This window comes from Prionailurus viverrinus, chromosome D4 (genome assembly GCF_022837055.1).
Source record: "Prionailurus viverrinus isolate Anna chromosome D4, UM_Priviv_1.0, whole genome shotgun sequence".
Classification (NCBI taxonomy): Eukaryota; Metazoa; Chordata; class Mammalia; order Carnivora; family Felidae; genus Prionailurus; species Prionailurus viverrinus.
The window spans coordinates 37631145-37650689 of record NC_062573.1 but is presented as its reverse complement, the minus strand read 5'-3'; the positions used below and the strand labels follow the sequence as shown (position 1 = coordinate 37650689).

Here is a 19545-nt window from a genome sequence, read left to right as displayed (position 1 = left end):
AAATAGAAACTAGAAAATATTTTGAACAAAATGAAAATGAAAATTCAACTTACCAAAATTTGTAGGACACAACTAAAGCAGTGCTTAAAGGGAAACTTATAGCATAACATGATTATATCAAAATAGAAAGGTCTCAATTTAGTGATATAAATTTCTACCTTAAAAAACTATAAAGGGCAAATTAAGCTCACAGTAAGTAGAAGGATACAGAGGAACTAGAACAAGTAAAATAATTCTGAAATAGAACAAAGTTTGAGGACTCACACTACTTGATATCAAGATTTACTATAAAGCTCTAGAAACAAAATAGTATAGTATTCACAAAAGAATAGAGTCATAGATTAATGGCATAGAATGGAGAGTCTAGAAATACACTCAGACATTTGTGGTTAATTGATTTTCGGCAAAGGTACAAAGCAAATTCAACGGAGAAAGGATGGTCTTTTCATCAAATGGTGCTGGAACGGTTGAGCATCCACATGCAAGAAAATAGCTCTCAACTTTCACATGACATGTTATACAAAACTTAAAATGGATTATTGAACTAAATAAAAAATCACAAGACTTTTAGAAGAAAACATAGAAAATAATCTTTGTGACCTTGTGTTAGGCACAGAAGTAATATTTATAAAAGAAGATACAACACAAAAGCAATATTTATAAAAGAAAGATATAAATGGCATCTTTTTTTCAAAATGAAAAGGTTTCCTCTGAAAAATACAATGTTAAGATAATGAAAGACAATCCACAGATTGGGAGAAGATATTTGCAAATCACATATTTGACAGGAGTATATAAAAGACTCCCAAGACTTAACAAAAAGAAACAACTCAATTAAAAAATGGGCAATTTTAACACTTTACCAAAGAAGAAAAGTGAATAGCAAAGAAACACATGAAAAGATTCTCAGCATTGTTAGTTATTAAGGAAATAAGTATTAAAATCACAACTATATATATATATAATATTTAAATATTTAAATAAATAGCATATATATATATATATATATATATATATATCTTAATGTTTATTTTGGGGGGGGAGAGAGAGAGCACACGCACAAGCAGGGAAGGGGTAGAGAGGGGAATAGAGGATCTGAAGCGGGCTCTGTGCTGACAGCAGCGAACCCAATGCAGGGCTCAAACTCATGAATCATGAGATCATAACCTGAGCCAAAGTCCAATGCTTAACCTACTGAGCCACCCAGGAGCCCCAGAAAACAAATTTTTTAAAACCTAATAATACTAAGTGCTAGGATATAGGGTAACAAGAACTCATGTATGTTGGTAATGGGAATGCAAAATGTCACAACCACAACAGGAAAAGCTTAGAAGTTCCCTATAAAATTAAGCATAGAATCCATAGAATCCACTAATCCCAGTCTCTAGTATTTACCTGAGAAATGAAAAACATGTTCACACAAAATATATGCATGCAAATAATAAATAGTTTAAGCTACACAGATGAACAACGTTATAGGGACTTTATCAGTTAAAACTGGAAACATTCCAAATAGTGAATAAACAAACTTTGGTATGTCCATACAGTGTCATACTATTCAGAAACAAAAAGGAACAGACTACTCATAAATGCAAATACATGCATGAATTAAATAAATCATGCCAAATGAAGCAAGATTCAAAAAACTATATACTGTGATTCCTTTACATGATGTTCTGGAAACATCAAAATAATAGAGACAGAAAACAGATCTGTGATTGCCTGGGGCTGTGGGGTAGGCGAAAGGACTTATTGCATTGGAGCCCAAAGGAACTTCTCGGGTACTGGAAATTAGGGTGTTTGGCGTGGTGATTATACGAAGGTATGCATGCATTTGTCAAAACTCCTAGGACTGTGCACTTAAAAAGGAATAACTTTTCCCTTCACACATTAAAATAGCCATTAAAAAACCAGAAAATATTAAGAGTTGACAAGGATATGGATAAATTAAAGCCCTCGTGCACTACTGGTGGGAACAGAAGATGCTGCAGCTGCTGTGGAAAATAATATAGAGGTTCCTCAAAACATTGAAAATAGAACTCTCATATCATCCAGTAATCCCACTTCTGGGTATATATATCCAAAAGAATTGAAAGCAGAATCTCAAGAAGATATTTGCATACCCATATTCATTGGAGCATTTCTCACAATAGCCAAGAGGTGGAAGCCACCCAAGTGCCCAACTACTGATGAATGTATAAAGAAAATACGGTATATTCATACAGTGAAATATTATTCAGCCTTTAAAAAGAAGGAAATCCTGTCATCTGACACAACATGGACAAACATTGGACGTTATGCTAAGTGAAATAAGCCGGTCATAAAAAGACAAATAATGAGTGATTCCATTTTTATGAGAAATCTCAAGTAGTTAAACTCCTAGAAACAGAAAGTAGAATTATGGTTGCCAGAGGCTGAGGAGAGGGGTAGATGTGGAGTTGTTCAGTGAGTATAGAATTTCAGTTTTGCAAGATGAAAAAAATTCTAGAGATCTGTTGCATGACAATGTGAATAAAGTCTACTGGAATGTATAGTTAATGGTTAAAATTAAAATTTTATGTTATATTGGGGTGCCTAGGTGACTCAGTCAGTTGAGTGTTCGACTTTGGCTCAGGTCATGATCTCTCTCTCCATGAGTTCGAGCCCCGCGTCGAGCTCTGTGCTGACAGCTCAGAGCCTGGAGCCTGCTTCGGATTCTGTGTGTGTGTGTCTTTCTCTCTGCACCTCCCCCGCTCACTCTCTCTCTCTCTCTCTCTCTCTCTCTCTCTCTCAAACATAAATAAACATCAAAAAAATTTAAATTTTTTTGTTATATTTTTATAACATAATTTTTTAAAATGGGGGTGAATCTTACTGTATATACATTATATCCTAACAAACCTAAAGAATTACCAAAAATGCTCATTTTAAAAATTCTTGTCCTTTGCATTGTAACTCTCTAACTCTTCATACCAAAAGATGAAGTCTGTGTTTCTACCTCTTGGATCTAGTCTTAGTTATGTGCTTTTGCTTGGTAATAAAATGTGGCATAAGTAATGATGTGTCTAGACCTCGTTAAAGGATAAATTGAGGCAAATTAAAAATTTTGAGTTTATTTGAGCAAAAATTTTTTTGAATCAGGCAGCACCAAATCAGAAGTGGTTAGGAATAACCTAGTGTCAGGAGTACTGGGGAGCCAGTTAGGCAGAAGCTTTTACAGAGAAGAGGAGGAAGCAAAGTAAGAACATTGTTGATTGGCTGTAGCTTAAGGCCTGCTTGGCTACGATTGGTTGTCCTTAGTGTTTTGATTTCATAATCTTCAGGCATTTACAGGCTTAGATTTTGGTTTACTTACATAGACCTACAGAGCTTTAGAACCACCTCAGTCTAACAGCTTCCTTGTTTAATTAATTTAACAGCCTCAAGAAAACTTGTATCCCTGACTACAGACAAATGAAGGAGGCCAGGTAGGATCAGAACTGTCTAGGTGAGCCTGAACTATTGACCTACAAAATCTTGAGCTATGTAAATATTTGTTGTTTTAAGCCACTAAGTCATGGGATGATTTATAAGACATCGTTAGCTACATATTCAAAGAGGTTTTCACAGTTGAAGTGATATTTGAATTGTTTTTTGAAGGATAAATAGGAATTTCTTTTTCTTTTTTCTTACTATTTTTATCTTTTATGAAGGTTTTTTTTTGGGGGGGGGTGGAAGGGGTGTCATGAAAAATACTCCCAGTCTATTCTGTCTGTGGCAAATTGGTCTCATAGTGGTTGTGAGGCATTCTGGTTAGTCTTTCCCCTAAGCCATTGAGAAAATAGCATAGGATCATCTGAAATGAAGTACAGAGTCCCTGCCTTAATGGAAAGATGCTTTGTGTACCAAGGAAAGAGCAGGAGAAACAAAAAGAGGCAGGAGAATTGGTGCCTCATGGGCTAAAGCAGTATTTTACTGCCAGTACCACCCTTTGGTATTTAGCCACACAATGCCTGATTTTGTTACTTTACTCTTCCTGTTTTGATGCATTGTTGTCCTGCTAGGATTGTGTAATTGTGAGGTTCAAAAGTAGAAACTACATCTTCTATATCTGTGTCTCTTCCTACAGTAATAAGCATAGTCCTTGTCATTTAGATGATAAAAGAAAAAAAAGATTTAGAGTAAATGGGGTTCGTGGAGGGTCAGGTATTTTCCATATTTTCCATAGCCATCAGCTCCCAGAATGGGTGTTGCCACTTTCATTGTGGTGTCCTGGCCTTCAGCCAGGACTTAATTGTTGATGACCCTTCCTTTTCTGCTAGCCACCGTTAAGTATAGCGGGTTCACAAAGAAGTTCATGAAAGCCCTTAAGAAGCCAGATGTGATGGGGCTGGAGGTTCAGTGCTTATACCCCTGCACAAGGCAGGATGGTAAGGCTACCTTGCAGGAAGCCAACACCAAAATCTGTTTGCTCACCTCCTGGACACTGAGCTACACTTGAATTCTGTTTCATCTTTGCCAATGGGAGTTTTAATGTTCATCTTATTGCCCTGGGTCAACTATCTCAAGGATTTCCCCCAATCTTCTTCATTTGTACATATATTCTCATTATTAAAAAAATATATTTTTCTTTTCCTTTTATTTTGGACAGAGAGAGAGAGAGAGAGCGTGCACAAGTGGAGGAGAGGGACAGAGAGAGGGAGAGAGAATCCCAAGCAGGCTCCACACTTAGTGCTGAGACAGACACAGGGCTCAACCCATGACCTTGGGAACATGACCTGAGCTGAAATCAAGAGTAAGAGGCTCAACTGAGCCACCCAGGTGTCCCTTTTAAAATGTTGAAATTATAGAAAATTATAAAGAGTAAAATAAAAATTATCAGTGTTTCAACAACCTAGAAAAAATAACATTTGTTCAGTGAGTATAACATTTTGGCATATATTTGTCATATACACTATAGCATATGGTTATATGGGTGCATGTGTGCCTATGTTCAATGAGTATAACGTTTTGGCATTTATTTGTCATATATATTGTATCGTGTAGGTATATGTGTGCACGTGTGCATATGTGTATACATTTCATATTGTTCAAACTTTGATTCCCAATCAACAAAAAACTACAACATCAAATTTTGTATACATCAAATATAATATACAACATCAAATGTTGATTCCCCATAAACAATATACTATATATATCTTTATACTATATACTATATATATCTTTATACTATATACTTTATACTATATATATATATACTACATATATATATAGTATATATTTACTATATATATATACTATATACTATATACTGTATATATCTTTATACTATATACTATATACTTTATACTATATATATCTTTTATTGTCAATAAGCTTCCACTATATTTTGACATTTGTCTATTTCATTGTGTACCATGACTTATATAAATAATCCATTTTTGTTGGCCGTTTATATTGTTTCCATGTTTTGATTATTATCAGCAGTGCTTCTATAATGCCTTTATAAGGGCACATGGATGGCTCAATCTGTTAAGTGTTCGACTTCAGCTCAGGTCATGATCTCATGGTTTGTGAGTTCAAGCCCCACATTGGATCCTCTGTCCTCTACCTCTCTGCCTCTACCCTGCTTGCACTTGGTCTCCCTCTCTCTCTCAAAAATAAATAAACTCTAGAAAAAATTTACAATGCCTTTAGACCTACATTTTGGGTAACGTCTTTGACTTTGGCTTGGGGTATATCATAAAAGTGGATTTTCTCAGCTAAAGGATATGCATATTTGTGATATTGACCTCTAGATGTGGGATACCAGTATATTAGTAACATTGTATGCTTTCCATACCTCTTCACATTTTTTGATTGTCAATTGATATTTTTATTAATCTGTTTCAAAGATTTTTAATGTTTTCTAAAGATGTTTTTCATATAGTAAGTGCAAAAACCAGAGAATAGAAAACAACAAACCAGCCAAATGCCTCGTTTGCTTATTTTGTTTCCTCGTTGCTGGTTTGCTTTTCTTTTTTGTTCTGCTTTAAGTAATGTCTGGAAAAATAAAATTAAACTGAGTGTGCTTGACTCATGAGGAAGCCCCTTTTCATTTCCCTGGAGCAAGGCTATGGAGTGCACAGAGGTCCTGATATTAGCTATTACTATTTTGGAAGCACAATGAGAAGTGACTACATCTCTCAGTGTTATCAGACTTTTCCCATTATCTGTCCAAGTTTCATTTCACATACTTTCCTAAGGTCTGAGTATACCATGTTGGTGTTTATGATATTTCCTATATTTCTATTTATCTACTTTTTTGCACGTTGTGGTCTAAAGATGAACTATGCAAAAAAAGAGTCATATATTAAACTTGCAAAAATTGGAAGCCAAGACCAGGATTCTAATACTCTCTGGGCTACCCACAGCTGAGCACATTACTTAGACTTTGTGGGAGGAAAGAGACATTAAAGAGACAACGACACGAATGTATGATTACCAGTTGTGATCACTACCATGGACAAAAAGACACAGTGTTATGAGAGAAGAATGGGGAAGACCTAATGTGGATTGAGCAGTTAAAGAACACTTTTCGGAGACTAAGGGGATAGCTAGGAGCTTGTCAGGCAAGGGTGGGAAGATGATTTCAACCTGTCCAGCTAAGCTGCTACGGGTGGAGAGCTGATCCAGCTGGCCCCCAACATCTTCAGGGAATGGAGATGCCATTATGATGGCCATAGCCAGCTTTCTAGAGAAGGGTTGTGGCTTGTCCAAATATGTGGTATTTCCTTAATACGTTATGTACTGGGGAGAGTCCTGTCCAGACGTGGAAGTGGCCTCTCCCTTCCCTTGGAAATTCTGGCATGCCATCCAGTTTTGCAACTTCCCAAAGTGTTGCCAGTCAGCTCTGCTGACCTATCGGCCCCACAGTGTGTGGTGAACCTTGTATTATTGTTCCTTGATTGGTTCTTCATGTTCTAATATCCACAGGGCAGAAAGTTGGAGCAGAGAATGTTTGGCCAGGTTTGTCCACAGTAATCTTCACTTTACACCTGGAATTTACATGCTAATGATTCAGATATCCCAGAGAGAAGTTGCTCAGCCTTTTGCCTAGCTATACAATCATAGGCTAGGGAAATTTAGCAGTTATTTATTAAATGGACTCAATACTCTGGATAGCACGAGAAAGGACTGCATGCAAGATGAGATTAAACTACATAGCTCTTTTTGCATAATGGAGCAACACTGCCTTTTCTAACATGAACAACATTTCTGGGTTACAGAGCACAGGATGAAACCGAGTCACCCATTCTGAAGAAAGGAAGGACAGAGAACTTGATTAACAATTCACGGGAAGAGTAGATCTTTCTGGAGAATGGGGGACGAATGAAAGTGAGGTGCTTTTCTGCATAACAGAGGGAAGCAGCTCAGAAAAGGAAGGTAGAAGCATCTTTGTCCCACACGAAGTAGCCAACAGGAGGGAATGTGAGCAATGACTTCCTTGTGTGGCCATCAAGCACAAACAAAGGAAGCTGTGGCTGAGGAGACAGGTGCCCTGGAATTTGTTTATTTCCAAGGCTTTCCAAGTCTGCTCCGTATGGCCCGGGGCCATAGGACCTCACAAAGTTTCAGCCACCACGTTCTCAAAATAGAGCACGTTTGTGACCCTCTCAGGTTCTGCAGTGACACAGACACAAAGCTAGCATCTGCTCTGAACAGCCCAGAGGAGAGGACCTGGGAACCTAGGAGGACATGCTGTCAGGGACAGCTTAGTCATTTGGACTTGCAAGCTGTTACAATTGGAGGGAAGTTAGTCACATCCAGTATAAACCCTTTATTTTACAGTTGAGGAAACTGAGGCCTACAGATGGGAAATGACTAGTCCAAGGCCTCACAGGAAGAACAGAGCTGGGAGTAGAGCTCAGAATCCCCCACTCCCAGCCTGGTTCCTTGCAAAACCAAACTCAAAGCCATTTCATAAGATGAGAGAATGGCTTTTGGGAGGAATCCCTTGGGACCAAAATCAGAGCCTGAAGGGAAAGACTAAGGAAATGAATATATTAACATTTAATGAAAGCCTTCGGTGAATAGGCATCATGCCAGCCTCATTTAATCCTCTCTAAAATCCCCAGGTTGGAGATATTAGTGCTGTTGTAACAGCTGTTGAAACTGACAATCAAAGAGATGAAGTAAACATGCGGTGGAGTAAGTATCTGAACCCAGGTCTGCTTGAAAACTGCCTGTGCAGTGTGCATGGGTGGCTCCGTTGATTAGGCTTCTGGCTCTTGATTTTGGCTCAGGTCGTGATGTCACGGTTTGTGGGTTCGAGCTTCACATCGGGCTCTGAGTTGAGAGCGTGGGGCCTGCTTAGAATTCTCTCTCTCTCTCTCTCTCTCTCTCTCTCTCTCTCTCTCTCTCTTTCTGTGCTCCTCCCCTGCTCTGTCAAAATAAATAAACCTAAAAAAAAAAAAAAAAAAAGCCTGCACTTTACTGCCCCAGCTGGAAACATCCATTGGTCCTGGAGTTGTCACTGATGTGGTAAAACCTGGGAGAGAAATGCGGCAAAGCCAGCAGCATCTCTGTTTTCCTATGGTGAGCAGTGAAAGCAGGAGCGGACGGGTCTTTCCTAGGGCATGAAGGCAGGGTGAACAAAAACAATGACACCCGGTTCTGAAGTCATAGTTTGTGTTATGGAGAAACTATCTTCTGGATAAATTTAGGATCTCTGATCTCATTTTAGATAGGGTTACTCCAAAAGCTCTTTTTCTTTTGGCCTATGTATTCTCTCTGCTCTTAGGAATGCTCTTTTGATCCCAAATCAAATCCCTTACATTTGGTTTTGACACCAGTTATTTTTAAGGTTTTGTATATAATTTGCTTCTGAAACACTGTTGGCCAAGAACCATGAAATCCGTTTCATTACCAAAATCCTTCTAGGCCAAGTTCTTTAAGAAATGAGATCACCTTCAGATGAATTGTTAGCAAAAATTAAAGCTATAGCCAGTAGCATGGATATGTTTGGGCTCTTGGCCAAGAAATAAACCATGTGTGTGAAAGAAAACAGGCTAACAATTCTGGACTCTGGTCTCCGTGGCTGCATTGCACATTGACCTCACCGGTAATTATCCAAATTAATTGCCTTTCGGGTTGTGTTCTCTCATCACGGAAACCTTCCTTTCCCAATTCAACCCATGTGGGTTAAAATGAGAAAACAAAAGCAAAAATTCCGCCCCACACCCAGAAGCCCCTTCTGTCAGGGATCCCAGGTGGACCCGGGAGAGCTGTTGGAGGCTGAGAAGGGCTGGTGATCATCGCATACCACACATAGGTGGAGGGCTGTTATTCTGTTTCCCGCCTAAGAGAGGATACCCCTATTGTTTCTGAAAACGCTGACCAGGACCCACACTTCCAACAAAAATTCCTCTATCCCCACAACAGCAGCAAAAGCAGCGGCAGAAGCAACAGCAATAGAGAAGTGTTTTGATGAATTGCAAGATGGATAGGGCTTTCAGTGCCCCCAGCCCTGCTGATACCAAACGCCTTTAAGATACAGACTTTCCCATCCTAATCTACAAAGGAAACAGGAAAAAGGAACTTAAAACTCCCTGTGCTCAGACAGAAATGAGACTGTTACAGCCTGCTTCTGTGCTGTTCCTTCTTGCCTCTGACTTGTAAACAGGACCCAGTAGAACATGCGAATGGAAAGTCACAAACCTCTTGGTGTCTGAAAGGATCCTTGGGACCTCATGCACATCTGCGGAAACTGGATGGAGAGATTTGGGGAAGCATGGACTCTTTAGCTGGCTTAGTTCTCTATGGAGTCAGCTTGCTCCTTTCTGGTAAGGTTTGGCTTTGTTGCCTTTTTTTAATTTAATTTTTAAGGTTTTTTTCTTTTTTCTTTCTTTAACAGTTAATGATTCTGGGCTTTCTCACCAGTATTTAGTTCTGGTTAACAAAGGGCAGCTGTGTTATAGGCACTGTTTCTCTAGGACTTTCCATTTAATAGATGTGAGGATTAAAATGCAATGTCTTTGTGGCTTGGAACTGAGTTTTTCGAGAGTTTCCCTTCCGCTTATTTGCCCCCTATGTTGCCACAGACCCTATGAGAACTGATCAGGTCACTTTATTTGTGGAGAATCACTTACTATGGCACATTATTTTACTCTTCCTCATTTGGGATTGTTACCTTATTAAAAAAAAAACAAACCCAGTTTTACCTGCTTCAAAAAAAATCTTGCATAATTTTTAAAAAATGAAATTCATGCAGACAATTATGGGGACCCACTTAAGGCAATGTACAGATTGTCATTTTTAAAGGAGAACAAAGATGCTTTTCTATAAAGATGTCATATCCACATCCTATTACAAATTTTTAAAAAATATTTATTTATTTTTGAGAGAGAGAGAGAGAGAGCACGCACGAGAGCATGCACTAGTAGGGGAGGGACAGAGGAGAGGGAGTCACAGAATCCGAATCAGGCTCCAGGGTCTGAGCTGTCAGTACAGAGCCCTATGTGGGCGCAAACCCTTGAACTACCAGATCATGACCTGAGCCAAAGCCAGATGCTTAACTGACTGAGCCACCCAGGGGCCCTAGCCACATCCTATTTTAGTTAAAGCAATCAAATTCTAGGCTTTTTGGGTTTTTATTAGACCTTGGGACATGGCTATATAATTATTTTCTGTTTCTTTAAAAAAAATACTTGGCATGTAGTAATTTATAAAGTCTTTATTGGCCCAGTGAAATGAAAGTTGGGGCACTTATCCAGATTACCGGGCACAGGAGAAGACCAAAGCCTGTTGGAGGGCTAAGGAATGGTTGGCTTGCATGTTTTTAGATCTGGTGTGTGTGTTGCCCAGATTCTCCACACAGTGGCATGCCTCTGATGCTTACCCACCCTGAGGGACGCTGTCTGAAAGTGGTATCCAAACATGAAGTACAAATCACAACTCTAATTGCCTTAGGTTTCTCCCTTTTAGTTTGAAAACATTCTAATTATTGTAATGAAGATAGAAATGATACTGGAAATGGAATTGGACAAACATACTGAATTGAATGTTGCAGACTATATTATATTATTAGAATTTGATCTGAACATACACATAAGTTTGTGCTACATTATTTTCATACTTTTCTATATGTTTGGAAATTATTAAATATTCAAAAAATTAATCCAACAAGAGAAAAGAATTGCATGTAACTTGTTTATAGCATTTCAGATCACTTTCAACATCCAGTTATATTGAGGATTTAATCATATTTTGAGACTAAGAACGTGTAATGTCAGTTGCTGAGATGCTTTCACTATTTATGTAGAAATTATATTAACATAGAAGTGTTAATTTCTCCTGTTATATGCACCTTTAAATGAAAGAATTATCATGATTCCATTTTTGTTTGGCTTTTTTTCTGTGTGACATACTTATGAGTAACATGAAATCTGGAACTAATTCTACACCAGGGATTCTAGTAACGCAAAGCCCAGGGTCTATCATTGGTCTGAGCTATTTTATAAGTTAAATCACCTACGTGTGCACACATGCCAACACACACACAGTTTTAATTCACTTTTTGCCCCTCAAAGTGACTGTGTCATGGCACTTTGTAGTCTAGGCTTAGAAGAGCTGTCATAAAATCAGACCAAAAAATTATGTGGTTGAAACAGTTGCTCCCTGTCTAGACCTTAGTTACCTGGAAACATAGCCCTGACTTCAACAGGGAGAGGCCCAAGGAGAGGGATTTCATCCTCCTATTGAAAAGGAAAGGTGACACTAGCAAGGTTGATTTCTGGGGTAGGTCTGTTGTATTGGAATCCTAAGTTCCCTTCCCAGTATAACTCTCCATGGACATGAACACACAAAGCTTGGTAATTGCGACAAGAATCCAGCATGATTATATCTACAAGCATAGGAGCCCATTCTTTGCACCAAACTCCCCTGGTAGACCATAGTAATGGAACAAGGGACTTATGGTTTATGGTTTTTTCTCTCTATTCCAATGGGTTGTTTCTGATTTTTTTTTTTTTTTGTAACAAATAAGACTGAAAAAATATGTCACATTTGCCTCAGTGAAGGTGGCTCTGGGTGGCAGATATCCATAAGAGGTTTGGAAGAGGTATATAATTTTCAGAAGACTTCCCCAACCTACCTAGATTCTGGTACATTCCCCTCCCCATTGAGAATCATGGCCAATTTCAGCTTACAAACAAGTTATAATAAACATACTAGCTTTTCCCCACTCTCCCGTCCTCACCAAACTAGGCTGTTCTCTCTAAAGAGTTGTGTATATAGCAATACAAAATACAACAAATTACTCTTTCTGCTTTATCATAGTATGTCCTATATGATCAACGCCGACCCACTGGGAAGTCTCTAGTAGTATGCCTTCATATCTCTTTGTTGTTTCCTTTGACATTTTAAGTAACAACCTGGGTTCACAGATAGTAGATGTCTTATCTGGAATGACAGTGGAAATTCGGTTATAAGGTCAGGGAAGTGGTCCCAGAGGGAACCTTCTCATTAGGGCTGGTCTTGGAAGGCTATATTAAGTGTGAGTAATCAAGGGTGGAGGTCTAGTAGCTGGGACCAGAGACACACCTGGGAATTATTCGCACAGGGAGGAGTTTTGCGCTCTTCACAGATGCTCCCTCCTAAGCATTGTCTCTGTTGGAAATGTCAGCATTTCCCTTTCAGCTCTATGCTGGGAGAGCTTCCTGCAAGAGCTCCAACTCTTCTAAGACATCCCTCCAGGAGGGAAGAACGCTTCCAAGGCCATTTCAGAGGACTATGCTATGTCCTCTGGGAGATTCATATGGGTGGGCTCCAAATTTTTCTGACGTTATCTATTTGACTACTCCTAAAAAGATAGGTATGTAATTGTGTAACCTGCTTATTCCCTGTAGATGGCTTATCAGTCAGAGCATAGAACCTGGATTCAAATGATTTCTCTAGGCTGTCAAGAGACAGCCCTTTAAAATAGACGAATGTGAAGTCTTGAGTTTGGTTTCAATAAATGGATGTATGTATGTTCAGTGTGAGAGAGACTTGGTTTGTTGAGTTTTCTTTTTTTTTAATTAAAAAAAATTTTTAAGTTAATTATTTTGAGACAGAGAAAGCGAGTGGGGGAGGGGCAGAGAGAGAGAGAGAGAGAGAGAGAGAGAGAGAGAGGCAGAGAGAGAATTCCAAGCAGGCTCTGCCCTGTCAGCACGGAGTCTGGTGTGGGGCTCAGACTCAAGTACCTTGATATCATCACTTAAGCTGATACTGAGTCAGATGCTTAACCAGCTGAGCCACCTAAGCGCCCCTGTTTATTCAAATTCCTAGTGAATAACACGTTTTGGTGATACGCAAAATTCATAGATGCCAACATGTGCTCTGCTTGCTGAAAAGGTAATTTATAAGCTGCAACAGTTCACTTTAGTAGATATATAAGGTCCAAATTAGAAATGGTAATCACTGTACTGCTCAAAGAATACCCATTAAACACTGAAGACATTGAGAAATTTGGCAGTAAACATAGTGGACAAGCAGGAAGGTAAGTGCTTTAGAAACCATTTTATATGGGACTATTTAGCCAGGGAAAAGAGACTAAGATCAGCATTTTTAAGGGTTTCCATGTACAAGACCCCATAGGTAGTGTATTTTGCCAGATCTAGGATAGAGGGGTGAAGAGAGTTAGGCTTTATTGATGGAAACCTTCTAAAAATTGGATCACCATCCCCATGAAGAGTGAACTCCCACACTGGAGAGTGTTCAGGCATAGGTTGGGTGGTATCTATCAGGAACATCAGAAGGATGTGGAGTCTGATGGTTACTATACTTGTCTTTCACATTTCTTCCATTTTACTATTTCTCTGTGAGTTCAGAAAAGCCACCAACACCTTTGAAACCAAACAGTGTGTTTCCCGAATTTCAACTCAATCCACATGACTTGTGAGAGAAAAAAGTGTACCTGCACATGTGCTATCTTGGCTCTTCCAAAGACACTCCTTTATGGGACTGAGGTGGATCTAATCAAGAAGGCAGGAGAAAGAGTTGAGTATGAATTGTGAAGCCACAGACCTGGGCTTAAGCTCAAATTGGATGACAGTGGGAAAGTTACTTGATTTCTCAAAGACACCATTTTCTCATCTCTTATGGATGAGAATACGTATTTCCCAGAGTAGTTATGAGGATCAAGTGTGATAATGCAAGAAGAGAGCTTAGCCGGTAAGAACTTTCTAAATAAATGAAGCTAGTGTAATAAAAAAGGGGAGTATTTCTCTGAGGACCTCTGTGCTAGTTCCAGACTGGTTTAATCTTTTCTAGCATGTAAGGGAGTCACTGCTCATGTAAGCAGTCTCTTTCTGAAATAACTCAACATAGGGTCACCTGGGTGGCTCAGTCGGTTAAGTGCCGACTTCAGCTCAGGTCATGATCTCGCAATTCTTGAGTTTGAGCCCCATGTTGGGCTCTGTGTTGACAGCTCAGAGCCTGGAACCTGCTTAGGATTCTGCGTCTCTCTCTCTCTCTCTCTCTCTCTCTGCCCCTTTCCTACTTGCTCTCTGTCTCTCTTTCTCTCTGTCTCTCTCAAAAATGAGTAAACATTAAAAAGTTTCTTTTTTAAAATAACTTAATTCCTCAAATTTTATGCTTGTCTCTCCCCACTTGGGCTACTATCTCAGTGCTTCCCTTCACCTACCCCTTCATCCCTGCTCTTGGCCCTTTTCCTTCCATCAGGCCCATATTTACAGTCTACACATTTTTTTCCCTCATGGCTCTTGTTCATGCTGTTCCATCCATTTGGGAATGACATCCTCCATGCCTTCTCTGCAAACAAAATTGAACTCAACTTGCCTGGGTCAGCTCTTCCTCATGATCTCCTTCCCTTAATTCTGAGTTCCCTTCTCATAGAGGCTGTGTCTTGAGCTTTGGGCACATAGATTTAGCTCCATTAGCCTTTAACATCTTTAACAACAGATAATACTTCTTTTTTATTCTTTATAGTGTGTTGCATTTAATGTTCACACATTTAATGTGTGTGAAACATAAAAATACACTCATGAAAGTGGCTTTAACTAGGCCTTTACCTTATACAAGGTATTGTTTGATTGTTGAATATTACCCAAAAGGTATGTATACTTTTTTCAATAGACATTTGAATTGTTGGCTGCCTTTTGTTTATTCATTTTTTCATTCCTTTACTCAGCTATCATTTCAGTCAATGAAGACCTATTGAGGATTTACTCACAAAGCCAAGTCCTGTACTGGATTCCAGGAATGCAAAAAAGGATGAGTCATTTTTCCCCCTTGCTAAATTCACAGTTTAGAAGGAAAGAAGAATATAGGCACATGAATTATATGATGATGTGATAAATGTTATCATAGGGATATATATAAAATCTAGCTTTTCAAGAGCTATAAAAACTGTTTTTGGCTCCACTAATAAAAAATGAAACTTTAAAATCTAAGTTATGCATAAATGTCTAAAAACATAGAATATCGACTTCATTAGTTGCTAAATTTAGTATAAATAAACTTAATAATATTTGAAATGAGTCTGTAGCTTAGATGTTCCTCACTTTGCAAGAACTCCCTAAATAGTTGTGACTATTGCCAATTATTGCCACTTGTAGTTAGGAATTGCTCGTTATCAAATGATTGGAAAACTAAGAAGATAAAAAAGAAAAGGGAAGAAAGAACTTCCCATTAGAGAGAGCAGGGGGTCTGAAATAGCAGGTAAAGGTCAAGAAAGTTGAGTAAGGCTGGAATGTAGGGTGGAAATGGAGAATTAAGTTTGGGGTCAGATCAGGAAGGGCCTTGTAGGGCATTTTAAGTAACTTGTACCTCATTCTGTACATGTTGAAATTTAGTATGGTGTTTGTTCTATCATAGTTGATGTCTATCTTGGAAAAATTACTGTGATAATAGTATGGAAGATGGGTTGACCTGGCAGAGCCTGTAGGCCTGAACTAGTGTGGCTTTTCAACACTCCAGGAAGAAAGGCCTGGATGGACAGGGGGGTTGAGAGTATTGAGGAGATGAAACTGTAAGGCTTGGTGATTGATTGCATTTGGGAGATTGAGAGAAATGGGGGAGAATAAGTATAGTTCCACTGTTCTGGTTTGGGTAGTGGTGCTGCCATTCACTGTGCTGGGAAACATGGCAGGAGGAACTGGTTGGAGATGGGCTGAGATGGAGCAAATAATGATTTTGTATGTGTTGATTTTGAAGTTCCATGTAAAGGGAAAATATTTAGCAAAATTTGGGTCTCTGAGTGTGAAGTTCAGATGAAGGAGACTGGGCAAGGGCTTGAGACAAACGCCCTTGATTCATGGGAAGTGAAGCCATGGGCATGGACGTATATGAAGATAAAGTGAAGGGACAAAAAGGAGAAAGTAGCAAGTGGGGGCAGCAATCAGGGAATTGGTAGGAAAAGCAAATCCAATTAGATTTCTTTCCTGGAATTTTAGAGAATTGGTGTTGTGGTAGCTAAGGAAGAAGAAAGTTTTAAAAAGAGGAGAGGAAGGGCGACTAGGTGGCTCAGTTAAGCATCTGATTTCAGCTCAGGTCATGATCTCATGGTTTGGGGGTTCAAGCCCCGCTTCAAGTGAGCCCTGCTTCTCTCTCTTGCTCTCTTTTTCTACTCCTTGCTCACTTGCGCTCTCTCTCAAAAAAAAAAGAGGGGCGCCTGGGTGGCTCAGTCGGTTAAGCGTCCGACTTCGGCTCAGGTCACGATCTCACAGTCCGTGAGTTCGAGCCCCGTGTCGGGCTCTGTGCTGACAGCTCAGAGCCTGGAGCCTTCTTCGGATTCTGTGTCTCCCCCTCTCTCTGAACCTCCCCCATTCATGCTCTGTCTCTCTCTGTCTCAAAAATAAATAAAAACATTAAAAAAAAAAGAGAGAGAGAGAGATAATAAAACAGTTGCTATTAAAAAAATAAAAAGAGGGGAGAAGGATTGGGGCAGCAGACTGACAGCGTCTGGGTTTGGCGTGGTGGCACCAGGTTACAGGTGTGTGGTTTCACAGGGAGCCAGCCGCACTCCTAACAGTGTGGACCAGGACTGGAAGGGATGTCAGAGGATCATTTGGCATCACTCCCAGCCTTCAGGAAAGGGAATGTCTAAAGTTGCCTCCCTTATTTCTGGAATTTCAAACTGATAACCCAATTCCCACCGGTCTGGCCAGACCATTCCTTAACTCACAGCACACGTGGGGAATGTTTTTTAGATTGAGCCATGCCTGCTTTCCTCTGCACCCTGCCCCCCACTCTTCTTGTCCCTTCGGGAATCAGACCGTCCTTCTCTTCATGTTCGTTTCCCCCGGCTGCAGGGGCAGGTGTGGGGATGTGGGTCTGCCAGATGGAAAGAGTCCTGACTCTTTTCAATACATCCGATGATGGGAGGGAGCGCATTCCTTCTGCCTGGTTGGTTCCCTGTCTAACATGGTATGGATGTGACAGGGAGCCTGTCAGGCAGCCAGATGAGGGACATTGTGGGCGGCTGCTGTTCACTTTCTGCTTGCCACAGCCCTTGCTCGGGGCTTGACCAGTGAGGTGTATGTGGTGGTCACACCCATCTGAGCAGATCTGTCAGCTTTCCCGCTTTTGTTAGAGGGTGATATCATGCTTCCTGGGGGGAGTGCTGGAAGACAATGCTCGGCCACTTTTCTCCAGATACAATAGGCGGAGTCAGGAAGGCAGTATTGACATTGCTGGGGCTGGGGAGGCACTCACTGCTCTGCGGCCGTCAGATGGTGAACCAGCTTAACCTTGGCACACAGGGCCTGGGTTGTGCAAGGCGTCTGGCTGCAGAGCCAAAGGGGACTCCGCCCTGGGGACAGGGCTGCTTTAGACATCTGGGAATCTGGGATGGGCTTCAAATTCTGATCCCTGTGTCAAAAACAACCACAAAACAATAATAGTACCAGATAACAAAAATGACTACCGTAGCTTGAATGTTTCTATGTGCCAAGTGTTTCATATGATTTTTAATAACTCATGACAACTGTGCACAATAGATATTATTCGTTTTTTTTTAAATAGATGGTGGAACTGAGGCTCCAAAAGTGACTTGCCCAAGGTTAAAACGTAGTAGACATCCATTAGTTTGGAATGCCTAGCATCCCTATGTGTTAAGAGCTGCTATGATTTCCCTCCATGTGACCCTGATGGGACTGCCAGTGACGGCAGAGTGCGCCATTCATCTGACCACAACCATTGGTTCAGATGGAGGATGCATGACCCAACAGGGCCAGGTAGACTCTGGCTTGGGGAATCGATGAGAAAACATTTTCTCTCTTTGGTGAGGACACTGGGCACCCAGAGCTACCAGCTGCCCTGGGTACTTGAAGGAAGCTAGTCTTTGGAAGGAGAGAATGAGGACAGTAGCACAGAGAACCTGGAACCATGACAGGCTCTCCATATTATCGGAGCGCTGAGTGCAGTGGTTTTTAGAAATCCACTCCTGTACCTTCCAAGTATGGGATCCAGTTACGTTTATTTGCTTCCACAATTTTGAGTTGGTTTCTGTCTTTTGAAAGTGAATCGTCCTGAGTGATGCCATGGTTTCAGTAGGAAGTGATAGAGGCAAGAGTTAAACTGAGAATGACCTGAAGCCCAGTTATGAGTTCTTTTAAACTCTTCACTGTGTGGTCTTCTAACTAGTGTTTCATGGTCACCGCAGGCTGGTTCCTGGAAAAGGAGGCTGATGACAGTACTTAGTCGTGTGGTTTTAGGAAAGATTTTAAAAGAAACATTACTTCAAAGTACTTAGTACAGTGTTGGTACATGACAAGCACTCAAAAAAATCAAACGCTGTTAATTGTTTGCTTATAAACAAAGCTGGAGACTCTTAGGTTGCTTTATGCTGGTCTTTGCAAGGCACATCTTCACCCTTGAGGGCAGGCAACCCGTATTCTATGCCAGATGGAGGTCTCTGCTTCACTTGGTGAAAGTCAGCATTAGTACCCTTCGTAGCTTGGCCTTGTCTCAGAGAAAGGAGTGAAAGGAGTGGTTTCTTGATTTTTTTTTTTTTTTTTTTGCTAAATATCTGGAGTGTCAGGTAGGAGAACTCCTTCCAGTGGATCTCCTAGGTAGCAAGACAGTTCTTCCAGCTTTTCTCCTGCCAGCTCCCGATTCCTTCTTTTCTCTTGTCTTGACTGAACAGAGGCTCTAGGATGATTTGTCATTTATAGGTCCCCACTGCACTGATCCCAAGCCTAATTCCTAGTTCTTGACAATTTACTGTGGAATTGTTAGTTCCAAATGGAAGTTGTCTCATTTTTGACTAAGCTCATTATCGGATTTTTGGACCCATCCTGGAGCGAGAGAGAGAGAGTATGTGTGTGTGGCAGCAGCTCTCCTCCCGTTTCACCACCATCTTTGCCCCAATTACTCCTGTTCTTACTCTGAATTCCTCTTTATGTCCAGTACCTCTCACATCCGGAAAGCACTTTCTTTTTTTTTTTTTTTTTTAATTTTTTTTTTCAACGTTTATTTATTTTTGGGACAGAGAGACAGAGCATGAACAGGGGAGGGGCAGAGAGAGAGGGAGACACAGAATCAGAAACAGGCTCCAGGCTCTGAGCCATCAGCCCAGAGCCTGACGCGGGGCTCGAACTC

General features: G+C 40.3%; 1 protein-coding gene across 3 annotated transcripts in view; it reads left to right on the top strand.

Annotated features, from left to right (window-relative positions):
- Nucleotides 1-8133: 8133 nt before the first annotated feature.
- The window catches only part of TEK (TEK receptor tyrosine kinase), a 109266-nt gene continuing 97854 nt past the window's right edge, over nt 8134-19545 (top strand). For all 3 annotated transcript variants that reach the window (XM_047830123.1, XM_047830122.1, XM_047830120.1), the window contains exons 1-2: nt 8134-8151; nt 9385-9785. In XM_047830123.1, the coding sequence (XP_047686079.1) occupies nt 9734-9785 (52 nt within the window). In that variant the 5' untranslated portion in view covers nt 8134-8151; nt 9385-9733. The remainder of the gene's footprint in view (nt 8152-9384; nt 9786-19545) is intronic.